Below are 24,382 nucleotides of genomic sequence, written 5' to 3'. Positions count from 1 at the left end.
AAAGGTAGTGGAGGCGGGGTCATTGAATATTTTTAAGGCAGAGTTAGATAGATTCTTGTCAGGCAAGGGAATAAAAGGTAAAGGGGGGTAGATGGGAAAATGGAATTTGAAACACAAGCAGATCATCCATGATCTTATTGAATGGAGGAGCAGGCTCGAAGGGCCAAGTGGTCTACTTGTGTTCCTATTTCTTATGTTTTTATATAAGTCACCAATGACATCCTATATGTCTGTATCTCCTCAGGCTCTCTGCAGTCTTTGGTATAGTCAATCACACCTCTGCCCTTTTAATTAGTTAAAAGGAATTCCATGGGTTGGTTCTACTCTTACCTGTTTGATCATAACCAGAATATATATAGCCATAGTTTCTGGTCCCACCCCCAATGTTTTTTTGGTTGCCTCACATCCTCAACGTCAAAGGTGGAGATAACTGAATGCTAGATAAGAAATTGATGCTCCTGGTGATGAGACAGACATGGTGGGGTGGGCGGGGGTTTGCAGAGGTTGAAGTAGATGATCTTGATAATTCACAGAATATGGGATTTGAAACTCAGTTCAGAGTTGAACAGGAAATTGGGGTTCTGAATTGTTAGGTTCAGCCTGAGCAAGCAGTTGAGTAGGGAGGAGGGAGTTGAAGATAAGATGTTTTATGGCAGGGGTCTAATAACAGCCCATTACACTTGATGACCACCAGCAGGATAGAAACACTGGAGAGGGAGAATCCAGAATCTGAAGGTCCAGTTGCATCCACCCTGGGCTCTTTGTATGTGGTTATGGCTGGGAAAGCCGGTTGGTGATGGTTTAGACACAGTAAAGAACCAAAACACACTGTCGTTTTATATGGTTCCCAAGTAGACGCTTACTGGATGAGTGTGTGGGTCACAGAATTGCCCTATTGTGTTATTCGCTTCACCTCTGACATGCATTTCTATCTTGGCAAGTTCAGGGCTCACGTTTAAACACCAGCCAGGACTCAGCACTATCAATCTGAACTGAGAGTAGTGGTTTACTGTAGGACTGGAATACAGAATCTAGGCCAACACTCCAGTGCAGTACTGGGGGGTTAGGGGTGCTAGATTATTGGGTATCTCTGGGATGGGATATTAAACTGAAGCTTTCTCTGCCCTCTCAGGTGGACATAAAAGGACCCGTGGCACTATTAGAAGGGGAGCTCTCCAGGTGGCCTGGTCAACTTCAACCCAGCATCACCAAAACAGATTATAATACATGTTCATTGATCTGGTTGCTGTGTGTGGCACACATTGCTGAGACTAACGCGGCAGCCACATTACCCCGCATTATACTTTAAAAAAATAATAGCGAATCGCTTTGCGACATATGGAAAAACGTGCTGAGCCAGTTCTTAACAATACGTAACAAGCACCGAAATGCATCATTCTCACATGACATTGTGGGAAAGATGAAAAATCAAGCAAGTTCCTCCTCCCATTTAAGGCAGGCGGTGTAATTACTGGCACTGACCTCGGCCAGCAGGTTGTTGGGACCTACCCAGGTTGCCCGGAGATTCCAGTCTCGTCATGGTTCTCTCGCTGTTCGCTCTGTCTCTCCTGAGCTGCGCTTCGGCTGCCCTCCACTTCAGGGGCAGTCAGCCCTGCCACAAGACACTGCCTGGCAGAAAGTTTCAAGGGGTCAGGTAAGGAGGGAGAAATCTGCATGAGGAGAAGGTAACTGGGATCCCCTTATTAAGCTGTCTGTGTAGGGGTGTAAGGAGGCGGTGGGTCAGAGACACTGCTCACTGCTGAAAGACTGACTGTCCTGCTGCTGTTTCACCCTTTTCCAGTTCCTGTAAGGCTCAACGGATGGTTTAAAGCGGAGCTCCTGCATTTATTCTCTGCACTTACGTCCTACGCATGACTTCCTGTTTTTTTAAATCGGATTTTTTTTGATCGCGAGATATGATTTTTCTATAAATATCCAGAGCGAATTCGGTGCAGGCGGGAGCTGGGGGTTGGCTCCTGCGTGTTTGCAGGTCTTCAGGTTGCCAGTATGTTTGATGTAACTGCTTCTCGAGTTGGTGTGTGACTGGATTCCTTTCGTCTTGGACAGTGATTACCCCCCAGAATGGCAACTGAACAAGTGAAAGGTTAGTGAGCAGGAACATAGAAAGTGGATGCTTGTTCTGAACTGGATAAGGTCAGCGAGGATCCACCACATACTGACTGGCCTCCAGGGGCACAGCCGATATTCTGCTTTTCTTAATTCGGCACCGCCCTAACCTTATAGCCTCCCTCTCCTCCACCTCTGACTGACTTGGGTCACCTGATCCTTACTCTTCCTCCCTGCTTCAGACGACAACATGCTTCCCCTTGAAAACATCTATGCTATACACCTCAACTGCTCCGTATGGTAGTGAGTTCCACATTCTAACCATTCTCTTGTAAAGAAATTTCTTCTGAATTCCTCATTGGATTTATTTGTGACTATCTTATATTTATGGCCTCAAGTTTTAGATTCCAACATTTTTTCTATGGGCTGAATATTACTGGTGGGTGGGGGGGGGGGCGGGATTGGTAAATGGAGCTTTCATGACTGAGATAGAAAGGTTTTTGTTGGATAAAACAGTATTGAGGGTTATAGATCATAGGTTGTGTAAAGGTAGTTGAGGTGCAGATCAGCCGTGATCAAACTGAAAGACAAATGGGCCCAAGGAGCTGAATGGCTGCCTCCTGTCTTCTCGAGTTCCTATTAGTTGCTGGAATTAGTGCAGTTTTTGAAACCTAAAATCTTTTAACTTCAATCTGTTGTTGCATCCCAAGTTAACACAGAAACATGAAGCAAAGAACATCTCCCCCACAGAAGCAAAATCAATGTGCTGCTGACCTGCCCTGCAGCCATAAAGCGCTGTGGGCAGGCTAAACAAGCCAGTGTGGGACTTCACCCACTCACCAGAGAAGGAAGTCCTGCCCTCGGGAACTGCCGGCCAATCTGATTGTGGTTAAAAACCCAGCTGGTTCACTAATGTTCCTTTGGAGAGGGAAACCTGTGACCTTTGCACTGTCTGGCCTGGATGTAACTCCAGTCTCATTATTGTGGTTGACTCTTAATGATGGGGAGCTGTCAAACCCAATTCTGTCCTCATACCATACTTCCCAGCAAGGCTTACTAGATAGGAGTCAGGAGTGGGAGCTTTGGCTGATAATCAGTCATAGCTCAGGGGCCCCAAGAGCCATTGTAACAGCCCCATCAGCTGAGATCAAACCTGATATGAATGCCACAGTAGAACACCAGGTGATATCCATTGAACTTTTGGAATATCTTAAACTACATGAGAGAGCAGACAGTTGAACTGTTGACTTGATAATCTGTGTCTGTCCAGCTCTGCTCTCTCTGATCCTAAGCACTATTTTCCCAAGATATAGTAAGAAATTCGTTTATCTCCACATTGTGGTGACAATGGATCAATGCCTCACAATAAAACTCCCATCTGTTACTGCGCATTTTCTAATTTAATATTGTTGTATAAAGTTGGACTCAGACACTTTACAAGTGAAACGACAGGAATTTCATACTTTTCTCCAGGTCTTACCCTCGGCCCCATGAATACCTTCCCATTGCTGCGTTGCCGAAGGTATGGGACTGGCGCAACGTGAATGGCACGAGCTTTGTCAGCACCACCAGGAACCAACACATCCCCCAGTACTGTGGGTCATGCTGGGCCCATGGGAGCACCAGCGCTCTGGCAGGTATGACCTGATAGGTACATTGTGTGGCTCCAGTAGAACTGTTGCCCAGAATGAGTCAGTGCCAATGAGGCAAAATGTAGAAACAGACAAGCTTTTTGCAGGCACATTGCAGGGAAAACTGTCAGTGCCACAGGGAGGTAATGGATCTAATTTGGCCATAGGCCAGAATACAATTAGAATTATTAATTCTTTTACCCTCTGTAGCACATATCAGGATCTTGTACCATGTTCAAGCCATTATACACAAACCTTTGAAGGTGGCAAGAGAAGTTTATAGTTAGAGCTGGGCCATTCAGGAACATAATCAGCAAGAACTATTTCATACAAATTGTAGTAGATATCTGGAATGATCTCCCAAAAAGGCCACGGATGCTAAGGGCTAAATGGATTTCATAGATGAGATAGATAAGTTTTTGTTGGATAAAACAGTATCAAGGGTTATAGATCAAAGGTCGTGTAAAGGGAGTTGATGTGCAGGTCAGCTGTGATCTAACTGAAAGGCAAATGGGCCCAAGGAGCTGAATGGTCTTCTCAAGTTCCTATTAGTTGCTGGAATTAGTGCAGTTTTTGAAAACTAAAATCTTTCAGCTTCAATCAGTTGTCGTATCCCAAGTTAACAAATATGAAGCAGAGAACATCCATAGCCAGCAGGGCCGCTGCATTTACTGAAGACATTTTTACCATATTTTGCACATTACTGGTACCCTTGTTGATGACCACACCCTTGAATCTGCTTGCGAAAGCAGCAGGCACCCGCTTTTCAGTTTACGCTCCCAGGATCTGAGCATCTAAACATCTACGGCACTTCAACCAATAAAGTTTGTGCTTTCCCCAACCACTGAGTTCCCACTCCTTCTAAACACTGGCCTATCAAGGGGTTGACTAGACAGGAAAACTTCCTCTGTGCAGTCCAGGCCACAGGAGAGTGCCTCTGAAGGAAGGCGCCAATTTAGTGCTAAAATAAGGAGAACTTTGTACTGATGGGTCATGCCAACTAGGAACTGGTTGATACTGCAAAACTCATTTCACACACCTCCCTCATTACACCAGCCTGTTAGATTAGAACTCTGATCCAGTGGTGAAGTCCAGTGTGATAACCTACAGCACCTAATGATGTCACCTCATGGTCCCTATGATTGCATCAGTTCTGCCACCCAGACTGTGACTGCCTTAACAAATGGTTCCTTTTTTTTTCCAGATCGGATCAATATTAAGCGTAAGGGCGCCTGGCCATCTGCTTACCTGTCAGTACAGCACATCATTGATTGTGCTAATTCAGGTTCCTGTGAGGGGGGAGATCACTTGGGGGTTTGGGCATATGCAAATTTGCATGGCATTCCAGATGAAACCTGCAATAACTACCAGGCCAAGGACCAAGGTAAATTTCTCTGTGCTCATCCTGTATTACACATTGATTACACTTATTAGTCCACTTCTATTTAAAGCACTTGTGTGGAGCTACATAGAATTTACAGCACAAAAACAGAAGACTGAGAAGTGTCCTGATGGAGCTCTTTAAGATTACAAGAGGGTTTGATTGGGCAGACATAGGGAAGACATTTCCACTTGTGGGAAAAGACCAAAGCTAAATATAAAAAAAGGTCACTAATGAATCCAATAGGGAATTCAGGAGAAACTTCTTCAACCAGAAATAGGGTATTTAGCCTAACTAGTCCATGCTAGTGTTTATGCTCCACAAAAGCCCGCTACCAGCTATCTTCATCTAACTCTGTTACTCTCTCCCACATGTTTTTATCCAGTGTCCCTTTAAAACCATAAATGCAATTTGTCTCAACCACTTCCTGTGGTAGCGAGTTCCACTATATGGGTAAAGATGTTTCTATTGAATTTATTAGTGACTATTTTATATTTAGTTTTGGTATTTTCTCACAAGTGGAAACCTCTTCTCTATACCTACCCTTTTGTACAATTGAATAGCTCTATCAGGTCACACCCTGCCCCAGACTCCTCCTTTCTAGAGAATTTGTGTTTGGCTTGACTGTTAGGAGTAATCCTAGAAAGATTAAGTCAGATTAACGATGCTTCACCTTTGCTGATTGACCATTTCTAAGGTTGGGGACAACTAACGTCAATGTAACATCAAAGAAACCCACTTAACGGAGCAGCAGAAATGAACAGCGTTTAAATGTTTGATCCCAGCTTGATTCTTGTCCTGGCTTTAGATTGTTTGCCATTTAACCAATGTGGTACCTGCACAACTTTTAATGTCTGCCACGTTATCAAGAATTACACGCTCTGGAAGGTTGGTGACTATGGCAACATCAGTGGGCGAGAGAAGATGATGGCAGAGATCTATGCCAACGGTCCAATCAGGTACGGTATTTTATCAGGTCCATCCCTTATAATGCTTTTCTCATAAGAATAATATAAAATGAGAGACTGAACATTTCAGCAGATATGAAGGAATCTTGAGTGCAACATTCACTGGTCCAGTTGTGGGAATCAGAGCAAGGAGTTTTCAAGCAGGCACTTACACTCATTGTCAGTAAACAATGAGAGCGGCCCACCTTCATGTGTGAGCGTTGACATTGAGAGTTGGCAAGTTATTCAACCATGAGGGATTAAACATGAGCTTTAGCTTCATTTAATTTATGCTCACGAGCAGTTTTCACTAATTGGGAGTTAGGAATCAGGTTAGATTATTTTTGACCATCCCTCTCTAACCTAAGAACACTGAGACCAATGATAATGCTTTACCATTACTTTGATTTAGGTCTACTAAATCTGCACTGATCAGAGATGGATCTTGCTTCACCTAACTGACTACCATCCAATCCAAGCCAGATTTTCTTTGGATATTTTTACTACAGGATTAGCTATTAAACTACCCAGTCAGATGATGCTATGTTTATAGTCTCATATGCTAAAACGAGGTGCATTCTGCTAAATTACTTCTTTATTTTTAAAAGAAAATAGATGTACGTTCACAGCTGTGTTTCAGACTTCCAAGGTTTTTTTATGATGCTCAAGCCTGTAGTTACACACTGTCTGGGAGAAGACATTTTGTCCAGAACATTCCTATGACATCAAGATTGGAGAAAGTTATCCACAATCCACTGACCTGTATGGACAATAAAGAGTTGGTGAAACTCTCCCTCAGTCTACACCTCAAACAGCACATGCAAGGCAGATCCACAGCATTATACAACACAGAATGAAGCCATTAGGCCCATCATGCCTATGTTGGCTCTTCGGTAGAGTTATCCAACCAGTCCTACTTCCTTCTTTCCACATAGGTCATTGTTTTTTTCCCTTTAAATGTTTTTCTTTAAGTATTTATCCAATTTCCTTTTAAAAGTTACTGTTGAGTCTGGTTCCACTACCCTTTTCAGGCAGCACATTCAATATCACAACAGTTAGCTATTTAAGAAAAATTTCCTCATGTTTTCTTTGGTTCTTTTGCCAATCAACTTCAATGTGTCCTCTGACTTTTTTGAAAACAGAATAAGTAAGAAGAAACTATCAAAACAGTTAATGATTTTGAACTCTTCTATCAAATCCCCTCTTAACACTGTCTTTTTTTAAATTCATTAATGGGATGTGGGCGTTGCTGGCCAGGCCATCATTTATTGCCTATCCCCTAACTGCCCCTGTTCAGGGAGCATTTAAGAGTAATTAGACTCTTAATTCCAGATTTTTTTTATTGAATTCAATTCTACCATCTGCCATGGTGGGATTCAAACCTCAGTCCCCAGAGCATTACTCTGGGTCTCTGGATTACTAGTCCAGTGATAATACCACTACACTATCACCTCCCCCATTGTCTGCTCAGAGGAGAACAAACTCAATTTGTCCATAGTCTTCACATAACTAAATCATCCCTGGCACCATTCTAGTAAATCTCCTCTGAACGCTCTCCTGCTCCAAGGCATTGAGATCCCTCCTCGAGCGTGGTGCCCAGAATTGAGCACAGTATTCCAGCTGAGGCCAAACCAGTATTTTACAAAGGTTCTGCATTACTTCCTTGCTTTTATATTCAATAGGTTGAATCTTAACTCCTGTATCTTAAAAAAAAATCTGAAGCAGGAACCTACCCACTTACAGTTTTAGCAGAGGTAGGGTATGAGGCAGGTGACCAACCTGCTTCTTGTGAGCGGGCTGATTATTTACATGTTATAATGAGGCTGCATGTCTACATTTTAACAGGGTCAATCTATTTTTAACTACAGGCGACTGGGTTTCCCAGGTCTCAGGAAACTGGGAGGTTTAAAGGAGGTGAAAGGAACTGAATCATGAGACAAGTGCCTTTACAGCACATCTTGTGGGCCAAGAGGAGTAGGAACATTTCCTCCAGGACCAACAAGCAACCCAGCAAACCCTCCCCACAGGATCAGGGCATCCGGACCACCAGCCCTCTCCCCCAAGATCTCAAACTCCCCCAATACGCATACCTATTCTCATAGCTTTGGCCCATGAAGCATGCTTACCACCTGAAAGGCATCTAGCCAGTGAAACTTTTTTAAAGGAGCCCTGCAGTTAAATTCTGTAGGACATTCGGGAAACCCGCTCTTTAGGTTTCCTGACCTTTCAGCAGCCCCACCCTACCTGCACTACCCCACCCCCCACCCCCCAGCCCGCTCCACCTCACCAATTCACCTCCATATTTAAAATCCTTCCCTATGCTTTTTTACAAAGTCAAAGATCCCAGGGTTTTTTTAACAGCTTTCTCAACTTGTCCTGCCACATTCAAAGATTTGTGTCCCTCTACTACCATCTCGCTTGCTCTGGCTCTCAACCCCCTTTAAAATACTATTCAGTTTACATCGTCTCCTTATTGTTCCTACCAAAATGCATCACTTCACGCAACTTGGCCTTAAAGTTCATCCAGCATGTAAATGCCCATTTGACCAAAATGTTTATGTTTTCTTGAGCTTTGAAGATCCAATGAATGTAAGGTTATCAAGTGGCAAAGTCAGCAGCCTGCACGGAGCCTTGTGTCAATTTACAATGGCCACGCCCAGGCATTACCAAAACCAACATCTGCTATGTTTCTGTTTTTTTTGTGGCAACAGTTAGAAGAGTTGTGGTCTGTTGTCATGGATCCCCTATTCACCATGTGAATTATTTAATATGGTTTAAAATGATTTCAATATCAACAGAGCATTTCTTTAAAAATGGGGTTTTAGACCTTTAATACAATCTCAATTTAGCAGCAAAGCTATAATATCAATTAATAAGATCTTTGCCTTTTATTAATCCAATGAAATGCTGTTTCTGTGTTGTGATAATGTAGGTAAAAATAGGACCCAAATTGCACTTAGCAAGGTCCCATAAATAATTATGATTAAATTACCAACTCATAATGTTTTATGATATTAGTTGAACAATAAACATTGGGTAGCACGCTGGGGAGAACTCCCCTTCTCTTTGAATAATGGCATTCACCTGAAGGAAGACAGGGGTCTCAGTTTAACATCTCAACCAAAAGGCAGCACCTCAGAATACAGCACTGAAGTGTCAGCCTAGGTGTGCCTTAAGCCCACAACCAGTTGACAGGGGCTACAGTACTGCTTCTGACCCAAGGCTGTCACTTGAGAGCCTTGTAACCTACTGCTCAGTATGTGTGATACTCTATCCTATACTTGTTTGGGGAACTGGTCTGTGTTTGGTGATTTCTTTCATTTGATTCTTTGTAGTTGTGGCATTATGGCTACAGAAAAGCTGGATGCCTACACTGGAGGAGTGTATGAGGAGTTCCACAAAGAGTCTACAATAAACCATATCGTGTCAGTGGCAGGCTGGAGCGTAGATGAGAATGGAGTTGAATATTGGATTGTGCGCAACTCTTGGGGTGAACCATGGGTAAGTGCTGGCCAGATTCTTTATTACCAAGCAATCAGCCTTGAACTTTGCTGGTTTGGTCTACCTTGTGAAGCCATAAAGCCACACTGATAACCAACTTGTGACCCATTGATTCACTTTGGGCCAATTTGGATCCAAGATGACATGCCTGGCAGTGTAAGATTGAAACCACTCTTTGGGTGGCCTTGATAATCCAATATCTGAATCAGGCAGGACTGCAGTACCCCAGGCCAGTTAAGAGTGAACCAACATGACTGGCTCATTAATGGGATATAAATATCATCACTGGGGCTGGGATTCTTCCTACTCAATTTCAGATAAAGATAACACTAAAAGCCAATGAACCAGTTAATGTCCTAACTTAGTAAATGACAAGAATCTTACCAGTGCTCTGGGCTTTGTGGTTTTAGCTGGGTAGATCCTGTAGACTCTGTCCATAAATTTGGCTGAGGGGGGAAGAATATGGGTCCACAAACCTTGGTTCTTGCCAGCCTGTGCCGAGGATGTGAATAAGTAGGGTGCATTCCTCCAGGGAGTACATTCCATATCGTCCTTAGTGCCTGCTCCGCCATTCAAGTAGATCATGGCAGATGTGCATTTAATACTATTCCACATAATAATGACCCTTTGAGAGAAAAAGTTTCTCCATCTCCCGGGATACGTTCAGCTAAAAAAAGCTATCAATTTTGGGCTGTAAAGTTTCAATTGTCCCTTGGCATCTACAATCCTTTCGTAGAGTGAGTTGCAGAATTCTACTGCCCTTTGTGTGAAAAAGCACTTCCTGGTTTCACTGCTAAATGGCCAGTTCTAATTTTAAGATTATGCCCCCTTGTTCCAGGTTCCCACATCAGAAGAAATACCTTCTCTGTACCAAACCTGTTGGACCCCGTCAATATTTTAAACACCTCAATCATATCTCCCAACGCAATACAAGCCAAGTTTAAGCAACCTGGCCCCATAATTTGACCCTTTAACCCTCTACCAAATGATTTAGCTCGGTTTGAAAGCTGTTGACCACAGTAATGCATGTCCCTGCGATTCAGCCTCCAGCTATTAAAGAAAATGCTGTCTCGGCCAGCTGAGGATTAGGGGAGGCTTCCCAAGCTACAGTATATGTGCTTTGTAAATGCTACTCTCTCATAGAGAGATTTCACCCGTCCTCAGTCGAGCTCACATTAACTCTAACTCTATGGGTTATTGTTTCAGGGGGAAAGAGGTTGGCTGCGGATCGTCACTAGCACCTACAAGGGAGGAAAAGGAAAACTCTATAACCTGGCACTAGAAGATGACTGTGCCTACGGAGACCCTATCCTGTAGTTGCGTACGGGTTTGACTGCAAGTCTACTCTTCATAGGAATGCAACTTTTAAAATATATGTATTTTTTAAAGTGCTAATCTAAAATGTAAATCATTGAGGTTTACAAATCATTTCAGCTCTGAGGCACAGAATGTAAATTGAGCACAGGAAGTTTTTTTTCAAAGAAAGGTGTAAAAGAGAATGTTATTTGTTATACAGAGGCCACAATATGCATTAAAAGGCCCTTTTGAAAATCACAGGTGATTTTTTTTGGACCCAAGTCCATGTCACTTGTATTTAAGCTTGATGCCTTGTAGAATAGACAAACTATTCATTCAAGATGGTTCCAGCGCAACAGAGGTGTCTCGTTTTTCATACTGAAAATTCTCTGCATATAGCTTTGTGGGTAAAAGGGTATAAGATCAATCTTATCTTTTCCTAAAATGTATGCAGTGGGAAAGTAGTTGAGGATCTACGTCTAGTGTATTTATGCATAGCCTCGATTGCTTTGCTCTAGACTACCTGATGTAATCTCAACTCAACAATAATGATTGTTGACCTGATCAAATCCATCAAGAGCAGGACCACAGTAAAGTTCATCTTAACCATTACTTACCAGACTGGTTGTATGCAAAGATGTATTACTGACACAACCTGAAATTTAAACTGGAAATGCAATGATGCAGCAGGGCTATTGTAAGCTTAAGTGATTCTTTTGGACCATCAGCAAGATCTGAACATCATAAGCACATCGTTAACCTAACTGTAAACTGCACAACATGCCACCATTAGCTGTGCTTCACTCCGTAACACCCTATCTAAATATAGAATTCCATCTGACTTTAGTGATTCAAGTCTTTTTTAGTCTATCACTGTTGGCCTCCACTATAAAGCTGACTTTTAATGATCATATGATTAATAATCATATCTTTGAGTAGCAGGCCTTTGTGATGCTGGCTGTTGCCAGTCTCCTAAGTATTTGAGATGCCTACTATTTCTTATGTTATTTTAAGTTATCATCTGTGTTATTTCCTAATTTAACCAAATTGGTATGAACTGTAACTTCCTCAGTGAAGCGCTACACTGGTTTTGTATTATACATTTTGTATAATAATATAAGTAGAAGGACCAGTCCACTTTGAGCCAGGCATCAGTTTTGAATGTGACAAAGGCACGCCCAATCCAGTCGACCTTGCAAGATCCTCCTCACTAACTTGGGGACTTGTGCCACAAGCTGGAAGAGCTGAACCAATGGCAACAGCCTTACGGGGATGATTCTGTGAGTATGACTATCGATCAACTTCCCAGATTCCTCCATCACCATTATCCAGTTGGTCCTGCCCCGTGGACAGGATAGATGCTAGAAATGGCAGCACCGTGGTACAGTGTCAGGTGTATACCACGTAAATACTGTGGCTACAAGTGCAGGTCAGAGGCTGGAATTCTGCAGTGGATAACTCACCTTCCACCTCCCCAAAGCCTGTCCACCATCTACAAGGTACAAGTCAGGAGTGTGATGGAATGCTCTCCACTTGACTGGATGAGTGCAGCTCCAACAACACTGAAGAAACTCGACACCATCCAGGACAAAGCAGTCCACTTGATTGGCACCACATCCACCACTTTGAATATTCACTTCCTGCATCCTCTGTATTTACTTATTGATTTCAGGCAAAGTTACTTTTTCCAGCAACTTCAGCCAGTTCTTTGCACCTTCTTTAACTGTGATAATCCCAGTGATTGGATGCTTGAGCTTTGAGCTGTATCTGGTTAAACGATAGCATTAGTACTTACTCCCTATATCATCTACTGTAATATGTCATATGCTGCAAAGTACATTTCCCTCTTCAAGAAAGTTGGACTGAAAAACACAAGATTATTCACAATTTTCAATCATTAAACTAGTTTATTATAAAGTATACAAATTAATTGTTCAGAGTTTGATAATGGCCAATGTCCTATTCTTCTTGAACAGGGAGGTGGGACTGACTATTGCTCCGTGGGTAGCCGACATGGATGCAATGGGCCGAATGGCCTCCATTAATGACTCTAAGTGTAGGCCCATTTTCAAGTTAGGTTATTTCAAAGTGATACATTTGATGGAAAGAATGCTGAAAAGCATATAAATCAAATTATACGTTTTTAAAGGGTGTGCAGGAACAGTGACCTGGGAGGTCTTTGAAGGTGGCCGACAAGTGGAAAAGGCTATTGAAAAAACATCTGGGATGCTTGGCATTATTAATAAAGACATAGAGCACAAAAGCAAAGTAACGCTATAGCTTTCTAAAAACACTGGTTAGGCCTCAGCTGGAGTATTGTGTTTAATTCTGGGCGTCACGTTTTAGGAAGCACTTGACGTGCCTTAGGCTGGGATATGCCTGTCCTGCCGCAGTGGCGGATGTGGCAAGCCTTTCAAATCTTCGTTGACTTCAGCAGGACAGGAAGATCCCACCCTTAAATGAGGGGTACAGAAGAGATTTTCTCAAATGGCACCAGGGATGAAGGGATTCAGATATGTGCTGGAACAAGGGAAAGTGGGATTGTTCTTAAAGCGGAGGAGGTCAAGAAGAGATTTGATAGAGGTTTCAAAATCATGAATGTTTTTGATAATAAGTAAGGAAAAACAGTTTTCAATAGCACATGGGTTAGCAACTAGACGGCACAGATTTAAGGTGATTGGCAAAAGAGTCAGGAGCAACATTAGGAAACATTTCTTTAAACAGAGTTGTTGTGATCTGGAATGCATTGCCTGGAAGGTTGGTAGAAACAGATTCAATCGTAATTTTCAAAAGAGAATTGGATAAATACATGAAAAAGTGCAGGGCTTTGAGAAAAGAATGAGATTATGGGACTTGTCTAACAAACAGCAGGAACAATGGGCTGAATGGCCTCATTCTGTCCTTCATAATGCTATGAAAATCTACAAAAGCTAGTTGGTGTTTCTGTTGCTTGCTGTAAGAAGTCTTTTTCCCACTTTGTCTGAGAAAAGTACAAACAATTCAGTCACCATGAGAGGTCATCCACCAGAAGCACTAACATTAATTTGTTTATGCATGCTGCCTGAGCTGCTGAGTTCAGCAATTTCTCTTTCACTATTAACTCCTGCTGCCAACCAGAAAGACATCAGGAAGGATTCACAAGCGCACTCACCCACAATGCAGTTGCCAGTGCATGCGCAACTAATCCTGACACCTTTCCATTCGCTGAAGAAGCAGCAGAGGGGCGTGCATGCCTGCAGAGCACTTCATATTTCTGCTTTATTATTGGGAATAAACTTGCTGAATTTCCAGTGCAATACAGATGTATGAAATAGAAATAATGATTGCAGGTTTAAGTAATAGTCTTCTGAAGCAAGTTGGAAAGGCTTTATGGAGGCAATTCCCAGCTAGCTCAGTTGGCTCTTAAGCTGAGTCATGGATAGAAGATTGGCTGGTAGAAAACAGAGTATGCACAAATGGGTCTTTTTCTGATTAGCACGGTGGGACGAGTGGAGTCCCACAGAAGTCTTGCTGGGGCCTCAGCTTTTTTCAATTTATATCCATGACTTGGATGAGGAGAGTGAAGGCACGGTAACTAAATTTGCAGATGACACAAAGATGGGTAGGTAAGTATGTTGTAAAGAGAACATAGGATGTTGCAAATGGATATAGATAGGTTGAGTGAGTAGGCAAAAATTTGGCAGATGGAGTACAATGTGGGAAAATGTGAAGTTGTTCACCTTGGCTGGAAGGATAAAAAAGTAGAGTATTACTTAAATGAAGAACGACTGCAGAACTCTGAGATGCAGAGGGATCTAGGTACATGTCACAAAAAGTTAACATGAAGGTACGGCAAATAATTAAGAAATCAAATGGAATGCTATCCTTTATTACAAGAGGAATTGAACATAAAAATAGGGATGTTATACTTCAGTTAGGGCATTGGTGAGACCACATCTCAAATAATGTGTACAGTTTTGGTCTCCTTATTAAAGGAAGGGTGTAAATGCTTTGGAGGCGGTTCAGAGGAGGTTTACTAGATCTGGAATGAGTGGGTTATCTTATGATGAAAGGTTGGACAGACTGGGCTTGTTTCTACAGGAGTTTAGAAGACTGAGGGGTGACATTGAACTTTATAAGATTCTGAATGGTCTTGACAAGGTGGACATGGAAAGGATGTTTCCTCTTGTGGATGGCCCAGAACTGGGGACCCTGTTTTAAAATTAGGAGTCATCCTTTTAGGACAGAGATAAGGAGAATGTTTTTCTCTCAGAGGTTTGTGCAACTTTGGAACTCTCCACTTCAGAAGGTGAATATTTTTAAGGCAGAGGTAATTAGATTCTTGTTAGGCAAGGGAATCAAATGCTATCAGGGATAGACGGGAAAGTGGAATTCGAAACACAAACAGACCAGCCATGATCTTATTAAATGGCAGAGTAGGCCAAATGGCTTACTTCTGCTCCTAATTCATATGTTCGAATGGTCAAAGACTCCTCATTGGGTGATGATATTTTAAATTTAGTATTGTTTGTTTACCAAAGAATACATGCATTTGTAGAAAATAGAATAAATGCTTTTGAATATATCTGCAAAAAGTCATATTCATAAAGCAATACCCCAATACATTTCTGATAAGAATTTTAATAATGACTAACAAATGCACAGAACATTTTCAGAACAGTCATAAACCTAATATGGTTCTTTTTTAATTTATTCCCTAATACCAGGTTTCAGTTTGCCTTTCAAAACTTAATTTAGGATGTCTGTCTAGTTGCAAATGATAAAGTCACAGACTGACATGTATCTGCGCATGTGCAGGACATGCTCCCCTTAGTGTTGTGGCACAAATAAACACAGCCTGTTTTCACTCTGTCATCCACCTTACTCTGTGATTGGCTTACTAAGTTGTTAGTCACTAAGCTCCAAAATGGACTGACCATTCTATATGTAGGCCAACAAACACCCACATTAGCTAGCTATCAAGATCAAATGGAAACCATTTGAGGCCTAAGACAGTTAATGTCAATGACTGAACATTTCGACTGTTTTATTTCCTGGGGTTTTCCCATTGTTTGAAAACCATAGGATTTTGTATAAAGAGGGAGTACCGCTTGTCTCATAGGCATGTCTCAGCTATGACTCCCTCCCAGGGTAGCTAGTTAACACTCCTAACTGCTAAGGAAACCAGCTTGGTTTCATTTCTGCTGGCTGAATGTTTGGGACAACTGGCTGATTTTAATATTGCAGAATTAATATCCATTTAGAAATAGAGTTCAGGCATTATTATAATGATATACATCTATTTTTTATAAAACTGCACTGACTTAATGTAAGTAAGCAACAATGTAAGGACAGATCATAATTTTTATGCAAATGAGCAAGAGAATTGTGCCTATGATGGGCGGTTTGATATAATTAGATTAGGATGGGGTTCACTAATTTAAAAAAGATATTTTGTGGCAAATTAATTAAAAACAACGTATTTTTACAAACTCTAGGGTACATTGGCTACTCGAAGATTTTAAAAATCTGTTAATTTCTAACAAGCAGGCAATGGGGATTTCCACAAGGACTATTTCCCAGACACAATTTATATTTAAATAAAACGATGCCTATTTTATTAAGGATTGCCAAATTCTCTTCCTCTTTCAAGGTTGTTACCGCAACAGACATTGTTAGAATGCAGAAGTTAAACTCAATGTGAAAGGTTGCACCACATCATGTGATGGTGAGGTACACATGAGAGATTGATGTTGTTCTCAATCGAGTTGCTAACCCTCCAGAATTGTCCTGGAGTCTCCAGGTATTAATGATTAAAACTCCTAGATATTACTGCAACTATCCCTGGGATAAAAATTAAAGGGGCATTTTTAAAAAGTGTGCTTTCATTTTCTTGCACACTTATTTATTAGTTACCAACACAATTGGAGATGGGAAAATAGGCTGTCGGACTGAGTCATCCAAGTGGATAACTAGGTGTGAGCATTCACTGTACGGGTTCACAAAAGCATGACTAGGCAATTGGGTGAGACTGGAGGGAGACATGATCATAGAGCTGAAGAGTCATATGGACTCAAAACGTTGACTGCTTCTCTCTCCACAGATGCTGCTAGACCTGCTGAATTTTCCAGCATTTTCTGTTTTTGTTTCAGATTTCCAGCATCCCCAGTATTTTGCTTTCAAAGAAGGGAAGTAAATTCAGGTGATCCTTGTTTGCTATTTAAGGTTGATGTTTCACTGTCAGGAACTGATCTGACTTTTTCTTTTAAAGTCACTAAATTGAGAACAAAAAGTGGCTGAACGTCAGCAGCTGTAGTCTGAGCTTTCCTTCGGGTAATAACTGCTCCTGTGAATGATGCAGAGCAGAGCACTAATGGGTTTCTTTCTCCCCTTTTATTTTAGTGGGCAGTATGTCAAATCCACCTGTGGGTCAGTCACTGGTAGTAAATGTCCTCCGAGACTTAAGTATCACTGCATTGACATAATATGCGCTGTGCCTGATAGCTACACATGTATGTATACTGGGCTTTAATTACATTAGAGGAAACCAGAACAGCAGTGGGTACACCCTGCTGCATTCAGTCACAGGAACTTAAATCTCCTTACAGCAGAAGTTTTCTGATCAGTGCTAGACCGCCACAGAGATCTCAACATTCGGCTCCAGGACAAACACCTTGCCTGTGATATTCCCATCCTGAACTCCAGGAGAGGGGTCTATCCCATCCTGAGATCCTGTGGTGTAGTGGTATTTAATAATCCAGAAACTCAGGGTAATGGTCTGGGGACCTGGGTTTGAATCCCATGATGATGAAATGTGAATTTAATCTGGAATTAACAGTCTAATGATAAACTTGAAACGATTGTCCCTTTAGGGAAGGAAATCTGCTGTACTGGCCTACATGTGAGTACAGACCCACAGTAATGTAGTTGACTCTTAACTGGCCTCTGAAATGGCCTAGCCACTCAGTTGTACCAAACTGCCCCAGAGCCTAAAAGGAATAAAACCGGACAGACCAGCCAGCATTGACCTAGGCACCAGAAACAACAATGGCAAACCGAATCCTATTGACCCTGCAAAGTCCTCCTTACTACATCTGGGGGCTAGTGCCAAAATAAAGCAACACGGGATCAGACACTGCCATCAACATCCCTAGGTATGCTCTCCCACCAGCAGGACAGACCCAGCAGGGGTACACAGGTGGGAGGGAGTTGCCCTATGAGGTCTCATAGTGTCAAGTCCAACATGGGAAAAGGTAATCTTTAGGAGGTTTCATGTACCATACCCCACCCTCAGCTGATGAATTCTCCATGTTGAACCCACTGTGGGTGACAAGGGTGCAGAATGTAGTCTGGGTGGGGGATTTCAATGTCCACCCTCAAGAGTGGCTTGGTAGCATCCTAAAGGACATAGCTGCTAGACTGGGCCTGCAGCAGGTGGTGAGGGAAAAACATACTTATCCTCATCAACCTGCCTGCTGCAGATGCATCTGTCCATGACAGTATTGGTAGGAGTGACCACTGCACAGTCCTTGTGGAGACAAAGTCCTGTTTTCACACTGAGCCTTCTCCATCGTGTTGTGTGGCACTACCAATGGGATAAATTTCAAACAGATCTAGCAACTCAAGATTGGGCAACCATGAGGCGCTGTGGGGCAGCAGCAGAATTGTACTCGAACACAATCCGTAACCTCAGGGCCTGGCATCCTGCACTCTACTATTACCACCAAGCCAGGGAGGGGATCAACCCCGGTTCAATAAAGCAGGCATGCCAGAAGCAGCACCAGGCATACCTAAAAATGAGATATCAACCTGGTGAAGCTATAACACAGGACGACTTGCGGCCAAACAGCAAGTGATAGAGCTGAGCGATTCCATAACCAATGGATCAGATCTAAAGCTCTGCAGTCCTACCACATCCAGTCATGAATGGTGGTGGACAATTAAACAACTCACTGGAGAAAAAGGCTCCACAAATATCCCCATCCTCAATGATGGAGGAGCCCAGCACAACAGTGCAAAAGACAAGGCAGAAGCATTCGCAACAATCTTCAGCCAGAAATGCCGAGTGGATGATCCCATCACAGCCTCCTACGGATGTCCCCGGCTTCACAGATGCCATTCTCCAGCCAACCCGATTCACTTCACGTAATATCAAGAAACAGATGAAAGCACTGGATCCTGCAAAGGCTATGGGCCCTGACAAAATTCCAGCAATAGTACTGAAGACTTGTGCTCCAGAACTTGCCACGCTCCTAGCCAAGCTGTTCCAGTGCAGCTACAACACTGGCATCTACCTGGCAATGTGGAAAATTGCCCAGGTATGTCCTGTACACAAAAAGCAAGACAAATCCAACCCAGCCAATTACAGTGCCATCAGTCTACTCTCGATCATCAGTAAATTAATGGAAGGGATCATCAACAGTACTATTAATCGGCACTTGCTTAGCAATAACCTGCTCACTGACACCCAGTTTGAGTTTTGCCAGGGCCACTCAGTTCTTGACCTCATTACAGCCTTGGTTCAAACATGGACAAAAGAGCTGAACTCCAGAGGTGAGGCGAGAGTGCCTGCCCTTGACATCAAGGCAGCATTTGACTGAGTGTAGCATCAAGGAGCCCTAGCAAAATTGGAGTCAGTGTGAATCGGGGGAAAACTCTCCACTGGTTGGAGTCATACCTAGCACAAAGGAAGATGGTTGTGGTTGTTGGAGGGCAATCATCTCAATCCCAGGACATCACTGCAGGAGTTCCTCAGGGTAGCTCCTAGGCCCAACCATCTTCAGCTGCTTCATAAATTACCTTCCTTCCATCATAATGTCAGAAGTGGAGATATTCGCTGATGATTGCACAACGTTCAGTACCATTCGTGACTCTTCAGAAACTGAAGCAGTCCATGGGCAAATGCAGCAAGACCTGGACAATATGCAGGCTTGGGCTGACAAATGACAAGTAACATTCGTACCACACAAGTACCAGGAAATGACCATCTCCAAGGGAGAATCTAACCACTGCCCCTTGACATTAAATGGCATCACCATCGCTGAATCTCCCTTTCAACATTACCATTGACCAGAAACTGAACTGGACTAGCTGGATAAACACTATGGCGAAAAGAGGTCAGAGGCTAGGAATCTTGCAGTGAGTAACTCACCACCTGACTCCCCAAAGCCTGTCCACCATCTACAAGGCACAGCTCAGGAGTGTGATGGAATACTCTCCACTTGCCTGGACGAGTGTAGCTCCAATAACACTCAAGAAGCTTGACACCATCCAGGACAAAGCAGCCTGCTTGATTGGCACCCCATCCACAAACATTCAATCCCTCCACCACTGACATACAGTAGCAGCAGTGTGTACCATCTACAAGATGCACTGCAGGAACTCACCAAGTCTTCTGAGACAGCATCTTCCAAACCAATGACCGTTACCATCTAGAAGGACCAGGGCAGCAGACACGTGGGAACACCACCACCTGGAAGTTCCCCTCCAAGCCACACAATCCTGACTTGGAAATATATCACAGTCATTCACAGTTCATTCACAGTCACTGGGTCAATATCCTGGGAGTCCCACCCTAACAGCACTGTGGACTGCAGCAGTTCAAGAAGATAGCTCACTTTTATGGATGGGCAATAAATGCTGGAGCCCACATCCCATAAATGAATTTAAAAATTCCTCACTAGAAGAGAAAGAAAGTATAGATCCTAAAGAAGACGACCCACTACACCACAAAAGCGGTGTTTTAAAGTTATACATTGTTATGCCTGTCTTTTTGTAGGGTACGTGGTATATTCCTTGTTCCAGTCCTACTCAGGTCCCCTCCCCTAACTCCTTTTTCAGTACGTCGATGATTGTATTGGTGCTGCTTCCTACTCTTCCAGAACCGGAAAAATGAATCAATTCTGCTTCCAACTACCACCCTTCTCATCTTCACGTGGTCCCTCTCTGATTTTTTCCTTCCTTTCCTTGACTTCTTGGTCTCCATTTCTGGGGATGGACTGTCCACTTATATTTATTATAAGCCCATCAACTCCCACAGCTACCTCGACTACACTTCCTCACACACTTCTTCCTATAAGGACTCCATTTCATTCTCCCAGCTCCAATGATGCTATCTTCCACAATGGCACTTCTGACATATCTTCCTTTTTCTTGAACCGAGGATTCCCCATCCACTGTGGGTGACAACTGCTTCCGACCCATTTCCCACACTTGTGTTCTCACCCTTCCTCCTCCATCCCAGAACTACGATAGAGTTTCCCTTGTCCTTACTTTCCACCCTAGCAGCCTCCACATTCAAAAGTCATCCTCCGCCTTTGCCACCTCCAGCATGATGCCACCAGTAAACACACCTTCTCCTCCCCTCCCTTGTCAGCATTCCAAAGAGACTGTTCCCTGGGCAACACCCTGGTCCACTCCTCTATCATTCCCAACCCCTCATTACCTTGCCACAGCACCTTCCCCTGCAATGGCAGAAAGTGTAACACCTGCCCTTTCACCTCTTCCTTCTTCATTGTCCAAGACCCCAAACACTTCTTTCAGGTGAAAGTGATTTACTCGCAATTTAGTATAGTGTATTCGTTGTTCACAATGCAGCCTCCTGTACTTTGGGGAGACCAAACGCAGGCTGGATGACTGCTTTGGAACACCTTCACTCAGTCCATAAGCATGACCCAGATCTTCCTGTCATTTGCCATTTCAATTCGCCATCTTGTTCTAATGCTCACATCTCTGTCTTGGCCTACTGCAATGTTCCAGTGAAGCACAACATAAGCTGGAGGAACAGCACCTCATCTTCCGATTAGGCACTTTACAGCCTTACAGACTCAATATTGCACTCAACAACTTCAGTCTATGAACTCGGTCCTCCGTTTTGTTTTCATGTTTTTTGCTTTCTCCAGAGCTGTCCTTTACTTCTGCTATTAACACTTACTCTGGACCTATGCTTTGTTTCTTTACTATAACCATTACTACTCCCTTTCCCTTTTGTTCCAATGTTTATTTAACCTCTCCCGGCCTCTAACGTACGTACCCCTGACCTTCCCTTTTGTTCTACCTGACCCTCCCCCACTTTTTCAACAGTATAAACCCATCATGTGTCTACCTCTTTTCAGTTCCAAAGTGGACTGCAAACATTAACTGTTTCTTTCTCCACAGATGCTGCCAGAGCTACTGAGTTTTTCCAGTACTTTCTGTTTTCATTTAATTTAATGAGTAGAATTTAGACAGTTTCTTCCGCTATTGATTCTAGTGATTTTAAAAAAGCTTCCAATAGCATACATTCAGAATAATTTATCATCTCAGTCATATTAGAAACAATAATGGTGGTAACCATGAAACCTGTTCCAAAAATATTATCTATAATCGCAGTGTAGCTATACAGGTTTATTTAGACACAATGATGTTTTCTTTGAAACGATGATGAAAACCGTTAGGTACAGGACAACAATTAGCCTTTTATCCTCACAATAAAAACATGGCTCTTACTTTTCTTGACTTAATTTTTTTTAGGCTTTTTTCATGTTAATGCAATCAGATGGGAAATGGTGGGGAGCTGCTGATGAGATACTAAAGAGTTGCATGCAATTCCGGAGCCACAGGTTGCAAATCCCTGCTACATTGGATGCTGCTTTATCGCTTCTCCTAATATCTTTCCTTCTTCAACTGGACAGCAACACTAGCAAAGTTACACAGCTGGTGTTCTAGTACCACTAGTCACTTGGAGCAACAGCTTGCATTGGAAGCACCACTTCTCAGCTGGATACAAGTGAGAAAACATAAGGGAACGTTTTTTTTTTGAAAAACTATTTGCAAGTCAAGTCATTCATGAAAATGAATCTTTATTTTGACCATACAACTTACAAATGCCATATAATTCTCAGACCCAGTTAAAGAAAAAAGGAAAACCACTGTTTCTACATTTCCTCTTTAACCATTATGTAAAAATATACAAAATCTACCAATTATTTCTCTTACAGACCCTTAATAGCTCTCCTTCAATAACTCCTGTGTCAGTTTTACAGTGTGGACGAGTGCCACAGACACTCTGCAGATATTCCATCATGTCTCATCAGTCTTACTGCTCAGAATGTCACTCTCCTGTCTTCTTGTTGCTTGGGCTCAGGCTACTCTCTGTTCCTGTCACCATTGCTCTGCCTTCTTCAGAGTGTTAGTTCATCATGATGAAGTTGGATTTGCAGTGTGCTGGAAGTAAACATTACACAGAATGTTTATTTGGTGTTTATAATCACTTAATATATCATAGACTTTAACGGACTGTATAAAAGATTGCAGAAATTCCATTTGGAGATTCCTTGTTCAGCACTTGCATTTAAATTATTGGATAGTGCTAAGGTATCAAACACGAACAGGCTTCTGGTCTTAAGTGGCGTTTGGTTCTCAGAAAGAGACTAACTCTTGGAGCAGATGGCTGGGGCCTTGGAAAAATTCCTGAGAAAGCATTCCTTTCCAGCAGCCTTGATGGCACGAGTGGGACATTCTGCAGTGTCACTAAGGATGGAGGAGCCAATGATTGTGGCATTTCAAGATGGTCCAGATACTGGTTGCAGCTGCCAGCACAAAGGAAGAGCTAAAGACGGAGGCAATGAGGATGAAAGTACTTTTGGCAGAATTGGATACCTCAGTAGATGCCAGGATTGGAGCAGCAATAGTAGGTGAATGAACCCCTGGAATGCTTGGGGAACAATTAACAGATACTTCACGTGTGACTCAAAAATATCATTATGCGATGAACTGCCCAAAGCAGAACAGCAGAGTTCTCGAAGTGACATATGACACAGACAATTCAGAGGCTGAAGACAACAATGATCAGTCTGAAGGAATTGTACTACTCACAAGAAGTTTTAGTCCGGTGATAAGTGTATTAGTCGCAGATTCATTTAACTGTGCAGTGTTGAATAGTGGTTGCGCCTTGGCAGTGTGTGTGGAACAGATTGGCTAAAATGTTATCTAGATTCACTCAGTGGTGAGGATGGCATAATGTCAGGAAGTATGAAAGTTCTACTTATTTTAGGTTCGGGCATGACAACACATTGAGGCCACTAAAAAGTTTGGCGATGCTATGCAAAACAGCAGCAGTAGGCCACTTTATTAGTACTAATGTGGTCTCCAGTGAGATACCTTTGCTGTTAGGTAAGCCTTCCATGAAAAAGGCACAAATGGAACTGAACCTGGAATATGCTAAAGCAATTGTTTTTGGAAGGTCAGTGGACCTGCAGTTTTCCCAATCGGGGTGTAATTATATCCCTTTAATGAAACCTTCTATTTCTAATCAGAATATTAGAAAAGTGTTAAAGGCATCAGGTGATATTGTCTTAAAGCTGCTTTGACAATTTGCTCATCCGTGTCAAAGACTAAAAGTGCTGTTAAAGGATGTGGGTGCAGTTAATGAGGACTATACAAGGCTTATCGAAATTAGTGCAAAATTTGAAATACGTAAAAGGTATCAGCACAAACGGCATGTCCTATTGTCAGCCTTCCATTGGCACATGATTTTAATGAGAGAGTTGCTGTAGCTCTAAAGGTATGGGACAAAAACTGAAATATTTACATTTTACACT

General features: G+C 42.6%; 2 protein-coding genes across 3 annotated transcripts in view; one reads left to right on the top strand and one right to left on the bottom strand.

The window, feature by feature from the left end:
• Positions 1-1,417: 1,417 nt before the first annotated feature.
• ctsz (cathepsin Z) lies at positions 1,418-11,081 on the top strand. Its single transcript, XM_041205589.1, has 6 exons — positions 1,418-1,654; positions 3,541-3,704; positions 4,903-5,082; positions 5,888-6,038; positions 9,362-9,527; positions 10,734-11,081. The coding sequence occupies exons 1-6, from the start codon at positions 1,539-1,541 to the stop codon at positions 10,842-10,844; spliced, it is 888 nt and encodes a 295-aa protein (XP_041061523.1). The 5' UTR covers positions 1,418-1,538; the 3' UTR covers positions 10,845-11,081.
• Positions 11,082-22,625: 11,544 nt separating this feature from the next.
• Positions 22,626-24,382, bottom strand: part of nelfcd (negative elongation factor complex member C/D) — a 47,381-nt gene continuing 45,624 nt past the window's right edge. For both annotated transcript variants that reach the window (XM_041203729.1, XM_041203730.1), the window contains one exon: positions 22,626-23,006. In XM_041203729.1, the coding sequence (XP_041059663.1) occupies positions 22,972-23,006 (35 nt within the window). In that variant the 3' untranslated portion in view covers positions 22,626-22,971. The remainder of the gene's footprint in view (positions 23,007-24,382) is intronic.

Source organism: Carcharodon carcharias, chromosome 14 (genome assembly GCF_017639515.1).
Source record: "Carcharodon carcharias isolate sCarCar2 chromosome 14, sCarCar2.pri, whole genome shotgun sequence".
Classification (NCBI taxonomy): Eukaryota; Metazoa; Chordata; class Chondrichthyes; order Lamniformes; family Lamnidae; genus Carcharodon; species Carcharodon carcharias.
Note: the sequence above shows the minus strand (reverse complement) of the source record. Positions and strands in the feature narration are given on the sequence as shown.